We start from the raw sequence: 25,479 nt of genomic DNA on the forward strand, positions 1-25,479 counted from the left end.
AAATAACGTTAACGTACCGGAATACGACGTAATTTAATTCCTTCCGGCCCCTTCATGCGTAACATGCGCCCAGCACATTTTTCCCGGTGAAACTGTAATTATCGCTCGACCCCAGTGTACGAACCGCACGTTCGAACAATTACCCGTTCCGAAAGGAAATTGTATCCACGTGCGAGCAAAGAGCAAAGAGCAGAGAGCTTCACGCCGGATGTAAACTTTCGATATTTCTTGCCGTGCCTCGTATTGTACAGCTTCTGACCATCGAATCGGATCCATGCGCAAAAATTCTACTTTCGCAATTACGATGCTATGTCGAAAATGAGAAATCGTCTTGCGTTCATTGCCTCAATTATTATTGATCGCGTGGACAATCGTAATTAATTTAACATTAGGATTATCAAATGGTTTTTTACAATTACCAAAACGATACAGGCGCTTTTGTATTAAATTAATATTCACTTTTGTTCAGATAGAAACATCGCTATACACGTATATCCAGTAATTTGTCATTATACCACTTTAATTAAAATTACCTATAATATATTTAGATACGTATTAATCGAACGTTGTTTCGAATCTCACTAAACCTGCCAAAAAATTCCCTTCTTTTCTTAAAGATGTGACTTAAATAAACTTTTACTCGTAGAATCTTACCGGTCTTAAAGTATACACCACGTATATCTATAACACTTCGGTAATTAATAAACTTTCGTATTAAAGTTTCCACGCGTTTCTCAATTTTATTAGAAGAATGAAAAATGTTAGAAGTTTTAAGTGGTCCTAATTCGACGGCCAGATGTTGTATCGTATTACTACTTTCGCGAGATCGATCGATTAAGTGTATGATCGTTTGGCGTGCACTATTTCTAAGAAGCGAGGGACACCTTCATCCGCTTTGAAAGAAAATTCGCAGAAGGAACGAGAATAACCGAGGCAATAGTATAGACGATGAGAAGGCGAATGCTCCATGTACGGTGTGTTCGAAGGAAAAATGTCGAGTAAAAATTAAAATTGTACCGTGGAATGGACACCGCATGTACGATGGATACCGCGAACACCGTTCTTCGGCCACGGGGCGAATAACAAAATAAAGATTAATTAAGAGAAACAATATGATACTTATAAAAGATTGAGAAGAATTCAATCAGAAAAATTAAATTTCGTAGAGAGTGATTCTGAAACATGGGAAGAAATCTAGCATCTTTTTTTTTACTATCATCTCTTTTTGAGATGTTCCCCAATCTTTAAAGTGACTCATAAGTAATAATTCATCATCAAGTATCATACGTATATCTTGATCTTTTATTATACGGTTTAATTCTCCCAAACAATAATCTTATAACATTTCTAACATAATTTTTTGTACTATTATTTCTTTCGTCACTCTCTACCCTTAAAAGCTTCGTTTTACCAGAAATGAAAAACAAATGAAGAAATCTAAACGATATACGATTATTTAGACAAATTCGCGAAGAAATATCTCGAGATATCGTTAAAAGTACCTTACGCGTCTTAAATAATTTACCTGTGTTCGTAATAGTCACCCAAAAATCAATGGTCTTTTCCGATCCCAGCTCCTCGTAATCCCATTTTTGTTTGACTATAACCGAACCATTCGAGTCTACCGTGACCCACTTATTCTCATCCCTGATCTTGTACGTCTCTTTCTCATTCTCCTTTTCCAAATAAAACGCGATTTTTCCCTCGACGTCGCCGTCCGCTTCCGTGAAGTCCACCTTCTTCGTAGGCCTAACAGCTCTCGTCACCCTTCTCTTCTGTATTCTATGTACCTCCACCTCCGTCGAATCGGACGTTAAAAATCTTACGACGACCTTGGCCGGTTTCTCTGTCGATCGACTCGGGCTACGCACATCGTGGGCCTCCACGATCACCACGCATTCGCTGTTCTCCTCCATGGTAATTTCCGGTTCGCCAACGAGCATCAGTTCCCCGGTCTGTGGCACGACCACCAGTAGGCTGCTCGGTGTAAGCAATTTGTACGCGACTTTGTCACCGTCAGCGTCCTTCGCCGCCACCTTGCCCACGGTGGAGAATCGTTTCCAGCCAGGAAGAGCGACGGAATTCTCGTTAATACCGTCCGAGCTGGTCGGTCTGATCTCGAACGTGTACTGCTCCTTTTCGAACACGGGACTGTTGTCGTTCTCGTCCAACACGTGCACCAGACCGTTGATTTGCGAACTGCTCAGCAGATAGCCGTCAGAAGCGTGGATCACGACCGTGTAAAGCTTCTTAGTCTCTCGATCCAGAGGTTTTGCGGTCACCACTCTGACGCCCTCCTTTTGGCTGTTCAACGTCAAGTTGAATCCCGTTTGATTCGAATCCTCCTCTTTCAAGGCGAACGGTCTGTCGCCTGTCTCGTCCGGCAGAATGGTATAATGAACCGGAAAGCTCCCTCGAGCCCTTAGAACAGGGAAACCGTCGATCAAGGTGCCCGCGGCAGAATTCTCTGCAACCTCTCCCTCGCCCAAGTGATCGTGAGAGAAGGTGATCATATTTCTGCGATTAATTACGTAGAGATGAAGGAAATGCGTTTCGGTGCTGTTGGCCAATTCCTCCAGTACGATAAGGTTGACTGATCGATCGACCAACGGCGATAAGTCGGACGTGGTCATCACCAGACCGTTCCCGAGCACGGTGAAGAACTTGGAAAAATTGTTCTCCATTAGATGAAAGTTCGATGGCCGTTTTGTGTTGAATAGCGTCACTTCGTAGCCCGGATAGACGTCATGAGGCAGAACCACCACTTTATCGCCGTCCACCGACACCGTGGTCACCAGCAGGACCGCGACCACGAGTATACGCCACATCGTGCTGCCTCTTGTCCGCTCCTCTCTCAGTTTCTTCGCTGTTTTACTAAAGCATGAGTGCTGACACCACCTGAAATTTGACGAGATACGGTGGAATTAGTCGAGGTGTTCCGGACAAAGTTTTAAATGGTTTCTACGTTATGAATCGGAGGTACCTTTCCTTTCATTTATCTAGGATGTAACGTACGTTAAATATAAGAAATGGTACAGCATAATTCCGCTCGTATCGAAACGTCGTTCTGAAACTAAGAATCTGCTTTAGAATCTAATTTTGTTGGAAATATGATTTCAATTGAATCGGTAATAACTTATTATGGTGATCGATGCGATTGTAAATAATCGAATGAAGAGAAGGATCGAATTATCGAACAATCGTTTTCTCTGCGATCGAAATATTTGATTTGTCAGCAGCTTTCGAAATTCGTTGGGATTGAGAAAGATCGATCGTCGTTTATGTTGCGAAAATTGCGCGAGAAACGAAGCTCGGCAATCCCGAAACGACGATAAATTATTTCGTCGACTATAATCCACTGGCTGATTTAAATTTATGCCTCCCTTTAAACAGTTCGCGCGTATACGTCTACACGACCGCATCGTCATCCATGTGACGATGACAATACGAGTATCGTCATAAGTAAAACGTAAATGATTTATTCGTGTAATTGCATAATATTTGTTTGGTTTGTTATAAGTCAGGGATTTATTGAATATTTTTATTTTAATTGCGTCGGCGTACAATTACTGGTACTATCGGCATAGCACGAACTGTTGTATCGATTTCTGAAAGCTGTTGAAATTGGAAGGTGAATCGAACTGAATGAAGCCACGATGAGGCATGATTAGCAGAATTCGTGCTATTCTCATCATGAAGGGTCGGCTTTAAATTGCGTTTCAACACTTAGCTGCTTATCGCGCTGCTGATACGGTATGGAACACCATGTTGTGGACATATCGAGTGGTTAATTTTCGGACTATTCACGAAACGGGTATGTTCATGGTTGATTTGTGTTTACTGTTTAAACGATGGGCGAGATACTTTGCCTGTATCTACGTCGCGTATTTCAACTTTTCACTTCTCGTTTAAATAGTTGAAAATAAAAATTCATTCGTTCAAAAATCCAATCACTTTGTGTATATTTTATAAACGATAATATACACATATATGTATCTTATTAATCATCACGTTTAAAACCAAAAAGGTTCTTCGATTTCCGTTTTGTTTATTCGTAAGAACGTAGATTTTGTTTTTCCTTGCGATATCGATACAATTTGTATGAACAATACCCGCGTTTCAATAAGAAGATACGTTTTTTACTTCGATCGGAGATCTTCGCTTTTGGTAATTCCCTTCTTTACCATTTCGGCTGATCGATTATTCAACGTAGAAAGAAAAGGAATTCCTTCGCGTCGAGAAATTGAGAAGCGTTGAGAAATTGAAAAGGTAACAATGAACCGAGGCTAAACGCAGGAGACGTTGTCACGCGTTGTCACGCGAAAATGTCTCGTCCTTTGTGGGCCTTTTTTCACCGGAGTAGTTTCGAACTTAAACGAGCCGCGGCTGACCTCACATCCGGTCCTCCCCGGGGCGTGAATAGAATCAAATGGAACAGGGGGCTTACTAAATGACAATGGTCAACTCGTACGCGCCGGTTCTTATTTCCGGTGCAACGTTGCGGACATTGTTCATCGCGTCGCGTCCGTGTCTCTCCTGCCTCTCTCGGCTTGGATCCAACGAACACCAGAAGCAGCAACCAGCGCCAGAGTATTGATATTTCCACCGACAAAAGGGGACAATGACGCGATGATTGCAGTTTCTTCCACGCTCGCGTTTTCCGCGTTCATTGTTTACATCGTGTTCGCTTTTTGCATGCCCATCTCGAGAAATACCTATGAGTAGGTTGCGAATGTGTTTATGCTCTCGCAAGAATTTAAACAGCAACGATACTCAGAATAAATAATATGTAAAAATATATAATTTACGTATATGGTAAATTCTGTAAGAATCGTTCTTGAGGGAGGGGATGTGTATAATTGCTAGGATATTTATGCAAATTCAGAGTTTTATCGATATGACCGCAACAATTTGTATCGTTTGTCACGTCAATTAGCAGAATTAAAAATAACGCGACGAAAAATGGCAGATATAATACGTAAAATTTTACAAGAACATACACGAGGAAAAATGCGATATTCGATGATGGAATAATCTCAATTGGATTGAAATATCGGTTTTCAATTCTAATCGTTTTACGCTTGATTGGAATTATTCTTCGTACAATGATACAATACGAAATCTATGAAAAGTTATGGCTATAGGATGTAAGGAAATAATTATGAATATCTCTGATATTGGGTGTCTAGACGTTAACTGTTATATACTCCATTCAATTGCTTCAATTACGGATTAGTGCATCACTCTTCGTAAGTGGTATATTCAAGATTTTCCTGTACGACGTCTATTTCGTTTTTGTCAAATATATCCGTTTGGGAAACTATATAATGCGGTTCAATACCTTTCGGAAGCCACCAAAGTTTTAACAATTGTGGTCATAATTATAATCAGGACGTGTGAAAGTCTTAAATCTTTTGTTCCTTTTCTTCCTTTTTTTTTTTTCTTTTTTTTAACATGTTCAAGAATCCAAAAATAGCAGACTTCCATTTCATAGTAGAATTTCATTTCTTACAGTTACCGAATCCTCTTTACCTAAAATTCGAGCACTTCCATCCCTTCCAACCTCAATCTCCAAAAATTCCCAAAATAATATTGTCGGAATCTAGCTCTCTTCGAGAAAAAAATTCGCTAATGTGTACGCATATGTAACTGTTCAACCAAATTCCCTCTATTACAGTTACCCAAACTACTCTTTCTACTACTTAAGCACTTCAATCCTTTTAAACCTTACAGAATTCTCGTTTTATCATCCCTGGTGCTTAATTTCTTCCAAAAACAGTGCTACGGGGAATTGTATCCCTATTCTCGAAGACCCTCCAACGTTTCCAGCGGTCTGTAATCGGAAAGCGATCGTGGAAGGTCACGTTATTCGGCCCTGCGAATCAACGACGTCATAATTCGCAGTGAGAGCAGATGCCAGGGGCCGGGCGAGCGTTATACGGTTAAGTCCGGAGTCCCGAGAAACACGATACCTAATCCCTCCTTGAAACGTATTAAGTGACTGCCTTCAGCTGGGACCAGCCAAGCTCCAGCATGGAAAACGAAACGATACATCGACCCATACCAGCCGCCCTTCAAAAAGAAACTGAGAGACGCACTTGTGACAGACGTCCGACTTCCTTCTTACAGGCCTCTTCCTTTTAAATCCAGTAAGATGCCGCTGTGTAAACCGAACAACTCACGGTTAAACACGATGAGAAAAAAAGGGTCGAAAGATTAGAGTTGGTTTTTTGGGGCTGTTAATAAGCGACGAGTTGAAAAGTTAATAAGAATCATAGATTAGATCGAGTGTCGAATGTAGCTTAAGACTACGTCATTGTGTTTCGAGGACTACCAATAATTCTTAAGCGCTCTTTGGAATTACGACGTAAAAACAAACTGTTCCCGTTTAGTAGGTGGTCCAATACTTTTGTATAATACATACTAAAATACAGTCATTTTTATCTCACACAAATCGATGTATTAAGATACGATATAAAGAAATTTCGAATTTTATTTCATCGGAGCTTTAAACAGAATTGTTTCTACTGAACGAACTACTCAAACTAGAATATTACAAGTAAGAAGAACCTTTAAAAAAGTTAAAAGAACTAATTATTATTTAGGTAATCCTGCTTGAGCGTGTATCTGAGAATTCAACGAGATAAAATTAAGATCCTGTTAATTTAATTAGTATGGTAGAGATTCTAGCGTAGAATAGAAGGAAGTTCGATAAAACGTTTTTGCTATTCATGGAGCAAAAGTTTGCGAAAATATTCCACACGACACGCTTTTCTCGTTCAAAAGTTCTTTCCACCTCGAGTAATCCGTAATTATTCATTCATGAGCCTGAAAATCGGAGGTGGAATCGAGCTCTTACGTTGAATAACTGAAACAGATTAAGTTATTACGCGATTATGCGAATACCGCGGAAATGTTTGCGAAACGCCGCATCAGGGATCTCTGATAGACTTATTCGTATTATTCTCTTCTTGCCGCCTTTCATCGTGGTTGCGTAACTTTTTCATTCTTTCTTCGTCGAGTGTCTTAAAAAAAAAAAAGATAATCCGTGAAATGCGAGGATTCGTATGTAAATGACAGTGTGCTGAGAAAAATCAGATTCGGGTTCCTTAAAGGAAAACCTCGTCGCGTTTCATCCAGTTACTAACCTTTATCTTAATGAAAACCTTTCTACGAGAGACAACCATGAAAAACAAATTATATCGCCATTGTACATCGCATCGTTTCTCAATTAACATTAACGCGAAATTGTCGCCAAAGACAAGGAGAATCCCGATGTGTTTCACGATAAAGCGATCCGCTTACACGGCATGTTACCAGACCGAACGTGTAGCCTTTTTCTTCGATCGTCATGAACCCGTGGAGCTCGTATTAAATCGTGACATAAGCCTATTAACAGCGAAGATTTATCCCCGAGCGTCGCTCGATGGGTTCGTGTGCGTGCCCACGCGATTTCACGGCGCTCGATCCGTATAATTTTCGAAATGTCGGAAGGCAAACGATCCCTTCTCATCTTCTCTACACGCATCGTGCATTCTTTACACAGAACACCGACGACTTCCGTTGAATTATCGGATTTTCGAAACTTTTTTCGCTTCTCTTTCCTTAGTATGCTATTATAGTAAAACCTTGATTATCGGAATTAAAAACGACACACACGCTGCTGGAATAATCGACTTTACTTTCGCATGAGAGAAGAAAATATATGCGAAACCGTTTTATGAATATCATTATTAAGTACAGACATTTTTTAATGGAAATGAAACATTTTTATTCAGATTCTGATCACCTTTCGCGTCTGCTTGCCGACAAGCGATCCACAAAATATTTGCCATATGACCCTTAACACGATTTACTGTTCGTTTAAATGCGCGAAGAAATTGTTGGATGCTCGCCGGCTATGCGTTGGCAGACATTATTCCTCGAAATTAATATAAAATAACATTAATCATAATGCTCAACAATTGTGCTTATACCTGTGATTATGCTAAATATTATTAATCTAAATTGCACGATCGTATTACATGCACGAAACAATAGCGAAATTAACATTGTTTATGTATATCGGGCGGAAATTTTAACTTCCGATTCAATTTTGGCTGAATCGTTTATTTAGATATTTTGCACGAAAATTATAATAAGATACGATACATTAATAAATCGTTTGTGCCAGATTTATTTTTACGCAGCAATAATGAAATTCGATCGTTAATTTTACAAAAAGAATTGTAAACGCGATTTCCAAAGAATGAACGACTTTTTCGATAAATAATGCGCAATTTATGTGTTCTTGTTATATGGTGGTTATGTTATATCTATGCTTATAGATTTATAGAAGATCTAAAGGTTCGAGAATGCCTGAAATATATATGATATGCAAAAACACATATATCTGTTACATATAGTATTCAAAATACAACAGGTACTCGTGTTTTTTTATTTTAATGGGTGAAACAACAAATCTCTAGTCATGATAGACTCTACTTCTTAGTCATGTACTGATAAAAATATAAATTTGTAGAAAAGGTCGCAGTATAGTGATAAAAGAGTTATAATAACATTTCAACATGTACTTACTCATTAAGCCGATATCAACTTTAATACCTTTGATACGATTATTCTTTTGATTTTATTTGATGATAAAACGATACACGAAATAGATGTATACACGTGTATGTCTGTACAAAGAGCTATTGAAAGGGCTTGACGATATATATCATTTTATGCATAATGAACGCGACAGAAACGAATCTGTTGAAACTGAACAAACTACAAATATTCAATTAACCGAATATATGACTGGTCAAATAGAGCCACAACAACAAACAGTGAATAAAATACATTTTATGCTTCAATGATTAAAGCAAATCGTTGATAAGCCAATACACGTGTTTTAAACGAATGTAATTTCTGAAATGGGACAAGCTAACTTGTATTATAAACATGCCTATAATTTATACACGCGATTCGAAATAATTATGTACTTGTAAATTACTAAATATTGTAAATTATTAATTATATATATATAGTCTGATGGATTGCTTTACGATTGTTTTATGTACATTATGTACATTATGTGTCAACAGTGATCTTTGTAACGAGGAAATGAAGGATTCTAAATCTCATCATTTACGATCTCAGCAATGAAACAAAAGGATCGAGATTTTCTGGCTTTCGTTAAAACCACAGGAGGCTTTTAGCCACACCAAAGAAATCCATGTATATCGCGGCCAGGCCACGAAACCTAGCAACCGAGTCTTTATGCATCTCGGAACTTTCATTACTGTTATGGTTTCCAGGCCGAAAGAATAAAGCACCGACAAACTCGAAATCGCTAACGCGATATCGCTGAAAGAGAGCACGCTGCTACGCGTTTCGACGTGAAACAATTGTTTTCAGCTCGCGTTGCTCGTGGATCTGCCATGGAAGCCTTTTCTTCAAACGACATTTGATTGTCTATTGAATGCACAATTCGCTGAAACCGTGTATCCTCCAAGAGAAACGAAAGTTAGTTGCTTTCTGCTTTGATTTGAAGAAAGAAGAAGAACCTATGAATGCGCAAGTTACAATTGTTTCTGAAATAATTTTAATATATTGCGAAACGAAAACATCGACCGAAATATTTATATTAAAATAAATAAATAAAAGCTCGAGTAACATTATTTAATATACCAGCGGAAATTAAAACTTGTCACAGATTTAAAGGCCCGGCTGTCAGTTTGTGAGGTGTACTTTAATTACATTATAAAATGGAAAAGTTTCCTAGCCCGCGTAATTCTATTTTCAGCTACTGTGAAACTTTCTGAAAGTTCCGAACACTACGAATTACGCTACAAACCGTGTCTTTGTTATTTTAACCGTTCGTCCTGCGATTACGTTTTTTCAATTACACGAATCTATTTTAATATTTTACCGGGTCGAACTGACGTACACAAAAATCCATATATTTTATATCTTTTAAATTATTCAACAATTTACTAGTTCTATTTTCCGGTTAGTATAGACCTTTTCGGTCTATATCAATATCTTTGTAACTTTTTTTCTTATATATAATTTTTTCTTCTTATTTATACACATAGAACATCCTGACGAAGTACAAACGGAAAAAGTTAATTATACATTCTTCTATATCTTTATAATCTTGATTTCTTTCTGTACAACTCCCTTCTCCCTAACAAAACAAAATTGCACTAAAAAAAAAAAAAACTATCGCAATATTTTTAACCCATTATCAAAGTACTATGTCTATACTACAATATCATAGAAATATTTCTCACTAAACTTACTCGAAGAAAAACAATTCAAGCCTATTTATCTACATATCCAATCTCCTTTTACGATTCTACCGTCAACGAACAATTTAATCCCCACGAAAACTTCTCGAATTCCATATACCAAGATCGATCTTTTCGTTGCAAGCGATGCAGCATTAAATTAACGCGAGATCGACGTAACACCCGAAGGAATGCTTGTAACGATGCGACCATCGCCAATTAAATCGTCGAAAATCAACGACAACGATATCAAAAAAAAAAAAAAAAAAAAAAGATGATCAGCGAATCTGAAGAATACAGAGAATGAGCTATCGGCAAATTGTGGCGATAGTATAGGTGAGACGAGTGTGGAAACAGGGGTAGATAGGCGGCTGGTCATGCAGCAGGAATCGACAGGTCATTCGTTAGCGTCAGTATCAATTTTCGGATTAAACGGTAGTTATACATCGACGACCACGTTGCAAAAACTATTGCAACTGACGTACATCTACGCACGCACACACGATCACGGTACGTGTATTTAAACGCGTAGAAATTCACGAAACAGTCACGACGCAGCTGATTATTTCGTAATTAAACTTTTCATTATGAAATCCGAAATCTCGATGCAACGCCACGTTTCATCGACACATTTTCACATTTTGATCACTCGCGCACGAAGCATTGATCGTTAAATTCGATCAAGTTGTACCTTCGTTTCCTGTGCGCTCTATTTTTCCAGACTGTTCGTTACATTTTTTTTACGACATCTAATTATTGCAAAGTATTTATGATCATCGATAAATGGATTATAAGATAAGTTTGAAACTGTACAGAAACCGTAGAAAAAGAAAGAGTCATCTTATATACCCTGAATGAGTCAAATAATATTTATTTTTGTCTACACATGTCACATACTTATCCGGTAAGATGTTAGCGAATAAAACAAAAATAGACTCCCGTTCTACTTTTCCGTCATCGTTCATTTATCAAAGAAAAAAAAACATAATGGATTATTAATAGCACTAATGCTTTATACAATCCCTTCAATGTCGTTTTCTAACTTTCGTCGCTATCGATCTGTCCGTGTTACAGCATCAACGTAATTCGAATAAAAGATCAATAAATCAAAATCGAAATTTAATAATCGATACACTACGTGTTAATATATTACAAGTTATGATGCTAAGAATGTTCGATTGAAATTAATAAGAGGCACGGAAAATTACGTTACGCCAATACTAATTTGAAATACGAATCAATTAAATCGTGTTGATATATTTTACGGATAAACGATAATACCAGGTTTTTAAATGTTTTACAAAGCTACACCTTCCTTCATCGAAGATTAATAACTTATGTTGCTCGGTTTGCGGCTCGAGGAATTACAAGGGGCACATGCGGGAATAATTGAAGAGTACGGACAGAAACCAGTATGGATGGGTGAGTTTTTATTAAAAGGATCGTCGAAGCCCATTTATCGAAGATCATACGATATAAAACATTAAAAAGTTTTCGACCTACGAAGTGTGTGAGGCCGTGCCCGTATGATTTTTCTGGTGAATTAACGTGACGTTTCAATTTTATTTATTAGTCAAGCCACTTGGAAGAGAGATCTTTCAAGTTCTCGAGCAGCAGGAAAATGTTGGCATTTTATGTGGGTATTTTTAAACGAGATACAACCCTCTACGTTATTTTGTTTATTGCATCGTCCGCGCGTGGTTCATTTAGCAGAAAACCTGAATGATGTAGGTAATTTGTGAAGCTATAAAACGATATGTTTACCAGAGGAGTTTCGTAATTGGCATATGTGTTTCGTATTGGCTTATTAAGTAACAGAGTCGTTGAATTTATTAAAACATCGCTGAAAATAATTTCCTAAGTAAAATATGGAACGCTTTCATAACATTTGCTTGACGTTATATTGTCCTCTTATAGAATACCCTTTGAATATGTTCGTTTAAAACGTGAAAGCAACTCGCTCAAATATTAAGTTACGTTAAATTAGAAATTTATCGATACTTATAAATTTATAGGATATTTATACAATTTAAAAATATATTTATATTCTTAGATCTATTTATTACGAAGCAAATGTACAATTACTGATGCGTTATTTAATGCACGATGATTCCCAATTTCTCTTTCCAGATTCCATCAATTTTCTATTTTATTCTCCGAAAAACGTTTCTCACAAAATTCTTCGTGAAAATTCTTCTAAACTCGTTGACGAAAAACTTCTTCTTTGACGCTCGACGTGGTACGAGTACCTCGGAAACCATGCACGAATTCTAGGGACCGTAAGAGCGGTATCGCGTCGGTGATTAGCAATGAACGTGAAGAGTTCAATTAAGCCAATTATGAGGAGTAAGTACCGCATGCTAACGAGCCGCGCAATGTTTTCTAAGAAAGTGACGTGGCCGTCTGGGATGGCGCGCGTTTAACGGACAAAACTGAGGGAGGCCAAAAAACCGGTAATAACGGGGGTTATTATCGCGAGCACTCGAATCATTGAAAGGGGTTAATGAGGGGTTACGGGCGGCGCAAGTCGCAACGTTCGCTCCAACGAGGGGGACAGCGATCATCGAGAAGGCACGCGCGATCGATTTCTTTCTCCTGAAATAACAACCGACCACCCTATAAGTATGCTGCAATATTGACGTTTCGAGTTCGTTGGCCTGACAAATAATATTGTATAGCTACGCTCGCTGTTGTCGCAGGTTATTAGTCAAAGTTTGCAACACCACGGCCACGTCCATGCAATGCAAATTTCATTGGCAAACGTGTGTAATTGTACCGTACGACCGTTTCATCAAGAGCCATGTGTGTTTGCGTACGATGTAAAACGGCCGGTCCTTTTAAACCGAGAATCGTATATTGGTAAGTCTCGTGGCGGTGTAATGCAATCACAAGCACGTCGATAATGCGACATTTGAACAGGAGATAATTGAACGTCGCATTTGATCGGTGAATTTTTCGCGTCCTCGATTTTCATTCTTATCAATTTCAACGATTATTCCAAACAAAAAGAACTATTTCTTTCTCCAAGAATTGGCGCCTACTTTCACGCTTGAATATCAGTAATTCCATGTCACTTAAACGTTATTTCCCGTAAAAGAAAAAATTCCTTGGCATCTATTCGATCTAGCGAGATAGCAGCAGCTTTCAGGTAGATAATAACGGAGAGATGGGGGAGAACTAGCTCGAGGAAACTAGAAACGAGAACTCCGATGACAGGAGCAACTGAAACATCGTAACTATAGTAGATGTTCCATAGATGTCAAACCCCATGACGGCAGGAGAATTCTGATACGACACGTTCAAAGAACACTTTAGAGTTCGCCAGTATCCCTAATGAACTTCGAGGGTGGAAGTCTCCATGACGACCTAGGACAACGGCCATAAAGAATGTAATGACGATGCACCAGCGTCGCCCCTTCGATATAACCTATCTATCGAGTATCGATATCTACCTGTCGAGTGTACTCGAGAAAACTCCTGTCGTAAGTACCTGTCGCACTCGGTAGTACGCATGCACTCGATCCGTGACGTAAACCGATTGTAGGTCATTGTACCCTTTCACGAGGCCCGATTCTTCGAATCTGTCGTTACACGGAATTCGATGCGCGACTACTATTTTCAAGAATCCTCGATAACGAGCCTCGAACGCTTTATAAAGATTTAGTTTTTAAATAGCACCGATTGCTCGTTTAAAAGTGCTTGAGAATTTTATAGGTTAAATATTATTATCGATTCTAAAAAGGGAAATGAATTATTTCATGGAGCTTACTATACATCTCATTGGGATTAGTAATTAACGAGTTATCGGACGGATTGTATTTTTACAGCTAAAATAATAGTATTTTCATGCGTATTCTTTTATAGAACGATGAATTTTTCTACCGGATTATGAGATAACGATTTTTGTCCCAGATTTAATTTTTGGATATAAATAGTAAGCTTCTGGATAACAGATAGAAGGCTATTTTGTTATTTTTTGTTGTTTTCGAAACGTCAGTTTTCTGTTTCAAATCTATCGCGTAAAAATGTTGAACACAACGTAAACGCGAATATTTCCAGTACGAAATTGTCAAATCTTTGTTGCTTTCCAATTATTCGAATACGAAGTTCGAAGCACGAAGGCAAACGTAAGAATGCTTTCGAATAAAAATGTAGCTAAAATCCTTGTGAATCCCAACCTTTTCTAGCCCGTTACGCGTATTTGCTGCGAAACAGAGACAAAAGAGAGAAGCAAAAAGAGATATCTGGCAACGAGGAAGGCTACGTGCCTTCCAGACACCCTCCTTTGCTACCATATATCTTTAGTTGGAGCTATTCGCTCTATTTTAGACGCGTAACACATCCCTCCGTCCGCGTTTCAGACTTTACTTTGATTTACGAAACCCATGCAGACGATAGTCACCGTCATGGGAATTGTAAATATTTTGCTACTATGTATTCGCAGAAAACACGACTGTTAGACATTCACGTAATATTCGCGTAATAATCTTACGTGTCTAAAATTTAATGCCAACGATTTTTATTCGCTTTTAGACACTCGTTATACAAAATTACACTACTTATTGCAAAACAAGTAATAAGTTGTATTTAATATTGTTCAGAGCGTAGAATCAAGTACTCTCCGACCAAGTGTTCCTTCATAGGAAACCCGTTGCTTAATTTTGTCACATAAGTTTTTATTAAAAAGGCCCACCTATAAGAACAAACGTCGGACGCTTAACTAATCTAAACTTTCACATACAGTAAATATTGATATGAATTCCCATAAAAACTTGGAACGTATAATTCCCGAGCTACAGTTGCTGTTTTTGTTTCGCTTAGGTCGGTAAAGAAATGGAAGAGTTGCAAACTTTTCGCCGACATCCAAGAAAGTTTATCGATGGTGTACCATAACAGTAACTTATAAGAATGTTTGATGTGGAAATACCGTTCCAATATAAATATCATTTTTTCTATCTTTCTTTCCAATACCAAGATACGTTTCGTATACTTGTCGTTTCATACAAGTTATGTCGTTATATTTTATAAAGGACGTAAAGGATATTTACTTATTTTATTAGATCCTGAAAAACGTATATTTTAAGATTTCTTTTCGAGTAGCATCTCACGAATCGATATCAATGGAATTGGATACTCGATATTAAATTCAAAATATATCAGCTTTCATAATGTTCACGATATTCTTGACTCATCAGCACTTACATCCGCGTCGTTACGTTTTATGACAACTTTATTTCCAGTCGTTCTTGACTATGAGAAAGACAGTTTCAAACTTTGGAACATGCAAAGCGCTGTCATAAAAAAAATCTAGCAGAAGCTTCGACTGTAACTGGGAAAAGTAAGACTGCTGTATGCAAATTGATAATATCTGGGTACAATGAACCTACGGAAAAAATGTTTTCGTCTCAAATCTACAAACGTGATTTTCTTTTATAGAAGATATAATTGTACATGATATTTTTTTTTACAAACAAAGTAGAAAAGTAATTTCTTAATTTCGTTAACGAAGACCAAACATCTGAACGAACTAAACACTTGTTAAAATATATTATTTATCGTTGTTTCAGCTACATTTCAAAAAATATTGCTCGAAGTGCAAGGAAATTAGACGGAAAGTGATTTCCTAACTTAATTGAAGTCGTTGCAAATACTTCCAACCACACGTTCAAATAGGGTCCACACGAAAGTGCAACACACTAACTTTTTCATTCTAAGTTAAAGTTACGGAGATTGAACGTCGTTATCGATTTGTCCGTTTAAATTGAGCGAAATACTTTGAAACAGCACTAGAAGACTACAGTCCATTACATTACGGAGCTAAAGAGAAACTTATAAAAAATTATGTAGCGAGTTTAATAAAAACGGTACTCCCGAATTTATATTTTTCACCAGTTATAGCGTATTTTCATCCGTATACGACGGTTTACTTCGAAATAATCAAGCCTCCAGAGGTTAAAAACTGAAAATTTCATATTTCATATGCAAAACGTTTTTTTTTTTTTTTTTTTTTAGAAAAAAATGTATATTCGTTCATGAAAAATATTTAGATAAATCAGAGAACCCCAGGAGAGATAACTGCGGTGCAGTGCCGTGTTTTGTCTACCAAGGGACCACATCCGTATGTGTTATATTTATCAAAGTTTAGTTTTTTTCCTGCACAATGATATATTCGTAGAGTTCGTAGAGTGTATACTCTCAAGCTTACATTTCGTGTACACATGTTACGGTGTCAATGGTACAGTTTTTGTTCCGAGATATACCCCTGGGGTGTAGGAGTATTTAGGTGTACGATACATCGCTATAAATTTTACGTATCTTTCTTCGAGCACATTCCTCAAGTTCTTTACTTACCTACCTTTCTTCGTTTAATAGTCGCAACGATACCAATGTATAAAAATAACAAAATATTATATTTATCTAACCATCCAAGGAAAAGGGTAAAAACAAACAGGAATTAATTGCTAAATTATTCCAAGATTACTAAAAACACAAGAAACATTAAGAAGCTTATCGACAAAATGCTAGCAGTAATAATAATTATATAGATACCGTATCAGTAATAATAATTAATTACTGTGAATAACATCACTATATTGGCATGTACTTCGAAAATTTCAAACAGCATTAATGTTTTTCAACGTAACGTCCAACATATTTATTTAATAACTAATTATTATATCTCTCTCCCCCTCTCTCTCTCTCTCTTTTACATAATAATTATTCCATTTTCTGCCCAGAAAAACAATTTTTACGTCATTATATCTAAACGATACAACTTTCAAAGAAATAATACCTTAAGCGCGAGATAATATTTCGCATAAGAAGCACCACCTAAACCGATACTTTATCAACTTCCTATAAAAGATAGCCAAGTATACGCTTGGGAAGGTTAATTCGATAATCATGCCGCCTGTTGGCCGTGCATACTAGAAGAGGCAAAAATGTATTAGGAGAGAAAGCAGAGTGAAGAACGGAATTACGTTTTTTCAGCGTTGGCAATACCTTTTCGACGAGCCTCGAAGTAGGATATTTCTGCGGGAAAATTGTCGAAAATTACACTTTTCCGCCTCCGCCTCGTTTTCTCGCTACTTAACCCAGTTTCCCGTGGAGAGACACGCCTCGTTAGACGACCTGTTCCACGATCGGTAGCGGTTCCGGCCGCCAGCCGTCGGAAGGTGTAAACGGGGTCGACGGAACGACACGATAACGCGGTCCCACGAGCTTGCGCTTTCCAGATAATCGGAAATCGAAAACTACCTTTTTCTAGCCTACGGTCAAGGGACCGCACTTTCTCCTTTAATCGGCCATCGAACGACAGCCATCGTCCACCGTTCCGATATCGGGATAGACGATACAACAGCTGAACTCTGTTATATCATCGGACTTAGGTTACTGTAAATTCTTCTAGCAATAAGTATGAAGTACTCGGTAGAAAAACAGACCGACAAGATGCTGCAGAAAAGCGGAGAGGACAAGTTGAAATTTTGAAACGACGTAGTTACGGGTCAAGTTTTACGAGTGTCTTTTTGGAACGTTGGCGTTGATGTCCATGCTGCATAAATAAAAAGTTTCTTCGCAATAAGAGAAGAACGAGGATTTTTCGTTATTTCTCGACGCTATTCGATTAAGTTAGAAACAGAGACGGGTTAGATAGATGGCTTCCTTTGGGGCTTGTTTTATAAGAAACAAGTAATTTATACGTTTTCGTTAAACGATTGTTAAAATACGAACGTTTATCTCGGATAATTGTGTTGATATACAAAAATATTATTAAAAATAGAATTCTTTAATTCGATGGAATAAACGCGTCGATAAGGAAAATATCATCTTTAGTCGCGTATTTCCGAAACTACTCGGTTTATTATTTCAATTATTTATTATTTATTCTCTATTATCTCATTATTTTTCTCTCATTATTTTCTCTCTATTATTTATTATCTTATTCTCTATTATCGTCGATAGGTACTCATCTCTATCCTGATAAGGAATTTTCAGAATATTATACATCTAAAGATGAACGTATCCTCTAAAATTATGCAACAGATAGTAAAAAAAAATTGCAGAATTTTTCGTACGTATTACAAAACTGGGGCACTCAAACCCGATAAATTCTTTATTCGCATGGGTAGGCGTAGAGAAAGTGGTACTTGTACGTAAGAAAAGATAAAAGTGCTATTCATAAATACAAGATGAGATGAAGACACAGAAGGAGATGAAAATAGTAGACTGCTTACATACTGTTATTTATTAAAAATATTTCAAGTCTTTCTTCTTTCTCCATAATATTTCATTTCAATAGTAAACTTGTAAAAGTCACGTGGATATTTCGCATTTTAGATGTTATATCGTGTTATAAGAATAAACACTTTCAGAGAGCATCGCGTAATGAGATTACACAAGAATGTATGGAAATTTTTAAACCTATTATACAAGCCCAATTCTTTGAGCAAATTGCGGAAGCGAGAAAAAGAATTTTTCACGTAGTTCGGGGTATTTCATCCATGTTCAGCTTGCACTTCGACAAGTTTTATATGAATATATGTATGCAACAGTGTACATTTATCAAATAACCGAGTATGAATTCGAAAAAGTAGGAAACGAACGCGTTACTTTTTATTACGAGTTCGATATCAGACCGTGGATTATGTGCTGACTTATGCGCTGACCTAAACCGGTCGAGTCCCTGCTGCAGGTGAAATATCGAAGGTTATTTTTAGTAACTTCTGCTGTTACTTGAATAACCAAATAGACAGAAGCTAAATTTGCCTAAGCAGGTCGCTTATGAAATAAATTCCACGCCCGATATTTTATAAGTTTCCAAAGATCTCTTCGTCGAAGCTTCGTCAAAATCAAAACGTGCGAAGGTCTCTCGTTCTCGTTAGCAGAAATTTGACAGGTGTAGCCAACGATACATAGTTAAACCGTTTAACAGGAAAAGCCAGAGAGATTCACGCGTCCGTCACACTAGCCTTCGGCGCCTGATCTTCGAACATCGATTCCTGCAGGCAGTGTAAAGGCCGCCGGCGCAGTTTAGCTGGTAAAATATTTCGGAAGCTTCCGATTGGAGGACGCTCCCTTTGTGTGCCTCCCTTTTCCTCCGCCGTTTTCCTCCTTTCTGCTGCTGTGTCTCCTGTACAACGCGCTCGATCGTCTCCACGCCGTCTTTCCTCACCCCACCATGTGCTAGGTTCTCTGCGTCGTCTGTGTCGCGTAAGGGGAACCCTCGTACATACAGGGGTTCACGGAAGAAATCTAACGGCGAGACAGCCACGCCGAGGACGACAAACTCTCGACCGAGTGGGGTGTGAAAGCGAGAGAGGGCCGGAGGAACGAAGAGGAACCAGTAACACAGCCGACCCAGGAGGAAAGGGGCGAAGCAGTTGCAGTTGCAAGAGAAAGAGAGAAGCTATACTTCGGAGAAAGGCGGCTCTGGAAGGAGGGTCGAAATGAAGAGAGGCTCTCTCGTGGCTCTAGGAAAACGTTGAGAGGGTGGTGAAGAGGGAGTAAGAACGGTGAGCCAGAGGGAAAAGAGAGAGACGGTTTGGAGGAGCGCGAGTACGACGTTCAGCGACGAAATCAGAAAGAGACGGTGGGAGGGTGGTAAATGGAAGAGCCAACGAGTGAAAGGGACGAAGAAACTCGGAGGGCGATGGAAAATGTTCGCAAAATTTCACTATGGAACGAAGGACGGCATTAGAAGAATCAAAGAGAAAGGACAGGTCTCAGACAGAGGAAATAACCACGCGAGAGAAGAAGAAAGGTAGATGGATGGCGAGAAACGATGAAGATAGGATGTTGAACGAAGAGAGAGGAAGCTACTCGAATTGATTGAGAGAAAAGGAAAGAGGGTTCTGGCGCGGCAGTGGCGGCAGTGTCTACTATGGCGGTGTCGGTGGCGAGGACGAAGCGGGGATGTCAATCGATAGCGGTTGCATGCGTCTAAAGCAACCCTCGTCGCTATTCCTCTGCTACTACGGTTACTACTGTCGCCCGTTATTGTTAGAAGCAGTTAATCTGCAAAGTTGCTAGATGTTGTTGCTCCGGCTGGGCTTTCTGCACTGTCGCGCAGTTTAAAACTTTCTGAATTTAGATCGTGCTCGCGCCGCGCCATGGACAGGGTCAACCCAACGCGATGGTTTCGGGACAAACGACTGAAACGTGATTGCACTGGCTATAATTAGACGTAAAACGAACTTGTCCGTGGAAGAGAGAAAAAAAAAATAACGTTGAGAACTTCCTTTTGATAGTCTCCCTCGTTCCAGCGAGAACGAAACCAGCGAGCTCGGTGAGAACGGAAGCTATTGAATTCTCTGCGACGCGCGACGATTATTTTTATCGTTAGCTAGAACGATTCCGCTAGTCAGATGGCAAGAGGGAAGTTCGTGAGTTTTCGTATGAAATATTTTGTTACGACGTTCTTGTATACAAATGAAAAGTCTTTAAACTCTCTTCTGAAGGACTGTAACGACGTTCTTTGTTTCAAAGAACGAATTACTTTGTGCTTGGTGACTTTAATTTAAGTCTCGCTCTCTTTGTAACTCTGTAAGCTTTGTCTTTTTCTTAATAAGGTATGAACAGGTCACGAGGATTGCCGAGAGACTCGCTTTTTCAGGAAAACCTAAACTTCACGTAGAAGGATATTCTTTGTGGTGTATACTTCTATCGGCTCTTTCGATCTAAACCTATGATTAAAAACTTTCACAAAAGATTAATAACTTTGACAAATTCTTTAGGTTAATCGTGGATGACCTATCTTTTAACTGTGCCATTGATTTTAGTTGTAAATCGAAGATGATTAAGACGAGAAAGCTCAATTTGGAATTATTATTTAAAAGGCGTCTGACAATTGAGTAAATAATTTACGTATCTACCGATTACAGCAAGCAATAATAGATTTTTACTAATTTCACACACGATTCTCATCCTGTGTATGCTATCGTGAAATAGCAACGTCTTCTCTACGGTCGCAAATTAAAAATAGTACTGCAGCATCTGTCGTATTCTTAGATAACTGTTCACGTTAGAAATTGAAAGAATGTTTCGTAGGAGTTCGGAATTCCAACGTTTTCAAAGGCGCAAGGAACGTAGCTAACCTGTTTCTACAGGGCAACGAAACAATTATCGATCCTAGTTCGTTACTATACGTAGAAGAGTCTACCACAGCCAGACGACTGTAGGAAGATTTCTTCGAGCAGTAGAAACACGGCGCACGATTTCGATTCTCCTTAAACGACTAACAGAAACGAGAAATAAATCATTCCTTGCTGATAGCAATAGTACAACAAATCTCTGTTTATGTTCCACTTTCTTCAATTACGTTCACGAATACGCGAATTTGCATAAAAATCTGCAGTTCACTGATAAAACTAAATATCTTCCTTCTAAGTGATTTTACTTCTAAGGTTTCGATTTATGAAACGACCCGTGTACTCCAATTTCGTACGGTATCCAATTAAGTAGCAATTTAAACGAATCACAGACTCGGATCGCCCTAATAATTTCGATCCAATAGTTTCACGCACACCTTGTTATTGACACCGTTTATTTTTCCAGTCGATCCACCGAAGCCCCGAATCAAATTCACAGACTCTTAATGGCCCTCGACCTCGGTTTTCGAAGCACATAAGAATACCACTTATTGCCAGGAACAAAAAAGGAAAGAGGCAGAGAAAACACAAGAGTAGTTGTACGTATATACGAGGTCTCCCTTCTCTCTAATCGCTAAACTAGCACTTGTAGAAAATTTCCTTCTAACGAGCATAGTGGTCCCTCTATAACGAAGACGAACATCCAACATCGGATTCGTCTCGGCGGTGGCTGCTGCACCAGGATTCTTGTAATAAAATAAATGGAACTTCCGTCGAGCACGCTGCAACGTCGAGAAATGAAATGTGACCCTCCATGGAACGCAATAGGGATCAGTGTTTCTTTGTGTCGAGCGGAGCCGCGAAAAAGCATGACCTTTTATAGCGTGGCATGAGAGAGAATGGTCGAGTTTTATTATTTTCACTGTCGACATTCGAATAACTATCAGCAATTAACGTGCGCCAATTTTTATCTCAACATATCTGACTTCAAGCACCAATGTATTTTAGGAAATGTATTCCGTTTCTAGAATGTACGCTTATGAGGATATATCAGATTGTATAAAAATACTTTACTACGTTCCCGATTTCACGAATAAGTTTAGAATCCGAATAATTTTTCGACACAGTTATTACAAATACAGGTATCCCCCGTATAACACGGTAATTAACTTGGAAAAAGTGCGAAACTATATTATACGAAACAAGAAATTAGTACAAAAAATAAAAGGACGACGTTCCTACTCGTGATATTTGTCTCCTGTGCTTTTCGCGAATCGTAAAATATGCGATTTTCGAGCCGTATAACGCAACAGAGAATTAAATAAATTTCCAAGGGGAACGATACCGTACCATAAAATACTGTCGACGCGCATTGCAAAAGCGGACTGCCAAGATATACTGTATCGTTTAAACTAATCCTCGTGCAGGCAGGGCGTCCCGATCCCTTTCGTTTGGTATTTCGTCATAGCGTGGTAATTGATAGGAAGATCCTGTCCCCCTTCCTATCTGGCTGAAACGTAAAACGCAAAAAAGATCACTGGGCGTAACCCGACGGGGTAACGCTGAGTCACGAGTCGAAGATTTATGGGATTTTACACGCTTCTCAGGAAAACGATTTCCACGTGAACCGTTTCATTGACTCCTTTGCCGGTATCACTCGACGAGATTCGCGAGTTCAGCTGCAGCACCGGCACTTTTGATTTAAATTGATTGTCCGACGAGCGCACCATTAATTATTAAACTAATCGGTAATTAATCAAAGACTTCGTTGAACTCCCGTCGGTTTTTGAAATACGATAGCTCCGGGTCTTTTACGTTCTTTTTATTTAACGTTCCTACGGAATCGGTGTCATTCGAACGACCCTTACATCTTAGATCTTCATTTTTCAAGCGTGGAACACTGAACTATAATAACGAAGGATTGCCGTGACAGAGTAATTTTTAAAGTCTTCCAGCTACATAACAATAAAATACTGAGAAAAGGAAAACCATCGACGTAATACAAGTATCGACAGTAAAAACGAAGCAAGCACAAGAGTACGTCGATAGTAATATAGGGTTTCTATTATCGAGGTCTTTCATAAAGAGTCGGCTAAAAACGTCACGAAAAGAGTTCAAAGCACATATCCTGTATCACAAAGCCAACGAATCGTGTCGACCAATAAATTTCGTTTGCTGCTACGTGTCCAAAATTGAATTACCTTTGGAGAAATTATTAAACCTTCGGCAAAGTAAATTCTCCGCGACTCTGATTCCATGTACGCAATCGCAAACCACAAGGAAATAACTCGAAGTAATGTCAGACATTACGGACGTTCCAATACTGTCTTAATTCCAACGATGTACCGATGGAACTCCCGCCAGCCAAGTCTTATCGAAACCACGATGACCATCGAGGGCTAATCGATTAATTACCGTTCATAATTGACCCAAATCTAGCTAGCATTGTATCGCTGTACGTATAAGCTAACTGGTCGTTTGTTTAGAACGCAACTGGAATATATAGCAAGTGGACCTAAATTTTATTCCATCCCTTCCACTTCTTTTCGTATGTACAGTAGCCTGTTGTCTTTATTATTTGCCTTTGTCCGATCGAGCATTAGTGAAAATGCAGGTACAGATGTTTGACAAATTTTGAAACTCGATTTTCTAAAAAATGGAATTTTCAACGCCATTTTATTATCTGTAGTTTTCGTCTTATTACGAGTTTAAGCCATAGAATTTCCTTGACATTCGCTTGTATTACGAATTTAGATCCACGGTGTATGTTCACTAGAGATTTCCTTGCGAAAGCGAGGGAAGGGAATACAGCAGTCCCACCAAAGTTCCTGGAATATCGTTGCACTGTAAAATTCCACTGATCCACTTAACCTCGTATCCGCCGCGATATCGCCACCAGAAATAAGTATCTTAAGCCTAAGTGGATCGAGCGAATTCCGCGGTAACGCGCTTACGCGACATATTCCTGTGAAATTTGTGCCTGAACTGGTTACGCCATAAATTAAATTCTGTATCAGCCGCAGGATAATCGAAGGCTGCGTGCAAGCTCGTCTTTCATTAATAAAACAACTACACCCAGTGATCTAGGGTCAAGGCCTAACAGAGGAAGGACGTAAACTAACTGCCCTCGTACACTTTCGCTTATTGGAATAAGAACCAAGATTAATCCTTGTTAAAGCATAAAATTTACCAATCTAAATTGATCGCATCGTTGATCATTCGCAGGTTAAATACGACGCCGAAATGCTAAATTCTCATAAATTATAAATTATAAAGAATAAAAATAAAGACATATCGAGCAATAATTATTCGCACAATTTTCATTAAATATGCTGGACGTCTCTTAGGTATGCTAATGTCTGTTTTTCAAAAAATACAATTTCCAGTAAAGAAAAATTCCTCCGCCGAATCAAAGATCGTAATAATCTATGTATGTCAACGAGATAGTCTCAGTTTTTGTGATATAAAGGAAATTAGTTATTTTAATAATTAACCTTCCTAGGTAGGGATCAAAGGAAAACAATATCGAAGCTCGGCTGTGTCCACGACTTCATTGTGTTCGACGCCTTTTACGCCGCGTATTCGTCGTTGATTGCGTTCACATCCTGTTATTCTCCCGTCCAACCCTTTGAAGGGTCAGCTTTGAGACCGAGCCGGACCGTCACAGTGAATATTTTGCATGCTAGATAGAGTTTTGCATTTATCGACGCGGTCGATTAAGAAGAGAAACAACGAGGAGTTCAACACGACTGCTCGTTTTTTTCCTTCCGAGCCCTGCAAATAGGGAGAAAAAAGGTTAACGCACAGACGCGTCATCGTATTATTAGTTAAGCTCGAGCGTATTTAACGATGCGCGAGCTGCTCTCCATATATCGCGTTCAAAATGCAAATTAACGTTGAAACTGAGTTTCCAGCGCAAAAAAACTCTGATTATTGAGTTAATTAAACGCTCTATTACGCCGGTCAGTGGCTCGCTGTTTAGCGTGCTAATGAATTAAATGATCGAGCACTTGCGTGATAAATTACGAGGAATTTATTTTTAACTATCCCCCGACGAAGTTCGAGTTTTAAGTATTCCACTCAATTCGATACTACCCCGTAATAAATTTCTATTATTC

At 38.6% G+C, this 25,479-nt stretch overlaps 1 protein-coding gene across 1 annotated transcript in view; it reads right to left on the minus strand.

Annotated features, from left to right (window-relative positions):
• Window positions 1-25,479, minus strand: part of LOC126871049 (neural-cadherin-like) — a 189,455-nt gene that overhangs the window by 144,624 nt on the left and 19,352 nt on the right. The window contains exons 2-3 of the mRNA XM_050629410.1: window positions 1,526-2,898; window positions 1,018-1,062 (exon numbers count right to left, since the gene is read on the minus strand). Coding sequence (XP_050485367.1) covers window positions 1,018-1,062; window positions 1,526-2,828 — 1,348 coding nt within the window. The 5' untranslated portion in view covers window positions 2,829-2,898. The remainder of the gene's footprint in view (window positions 1-1,017; window positions 1,063-1,525; window positions 2,899-25,479) is intronic.

This window comes from Bombus huntii, chromosome 11 (genome assembly GCF_024542735.1).
Source record: "Bombus huntii isolate Logan2020A chromosome 11, iyBomHunt1.1, whole genome shotgun sequence".
Classification (NCBI taxonomy): domain Eukaryota; kingdom Metazoa; phylum Arthropoda; class Insecta; order Hymenoptera; family Apidae; genus Bombus; species Bombus huntii.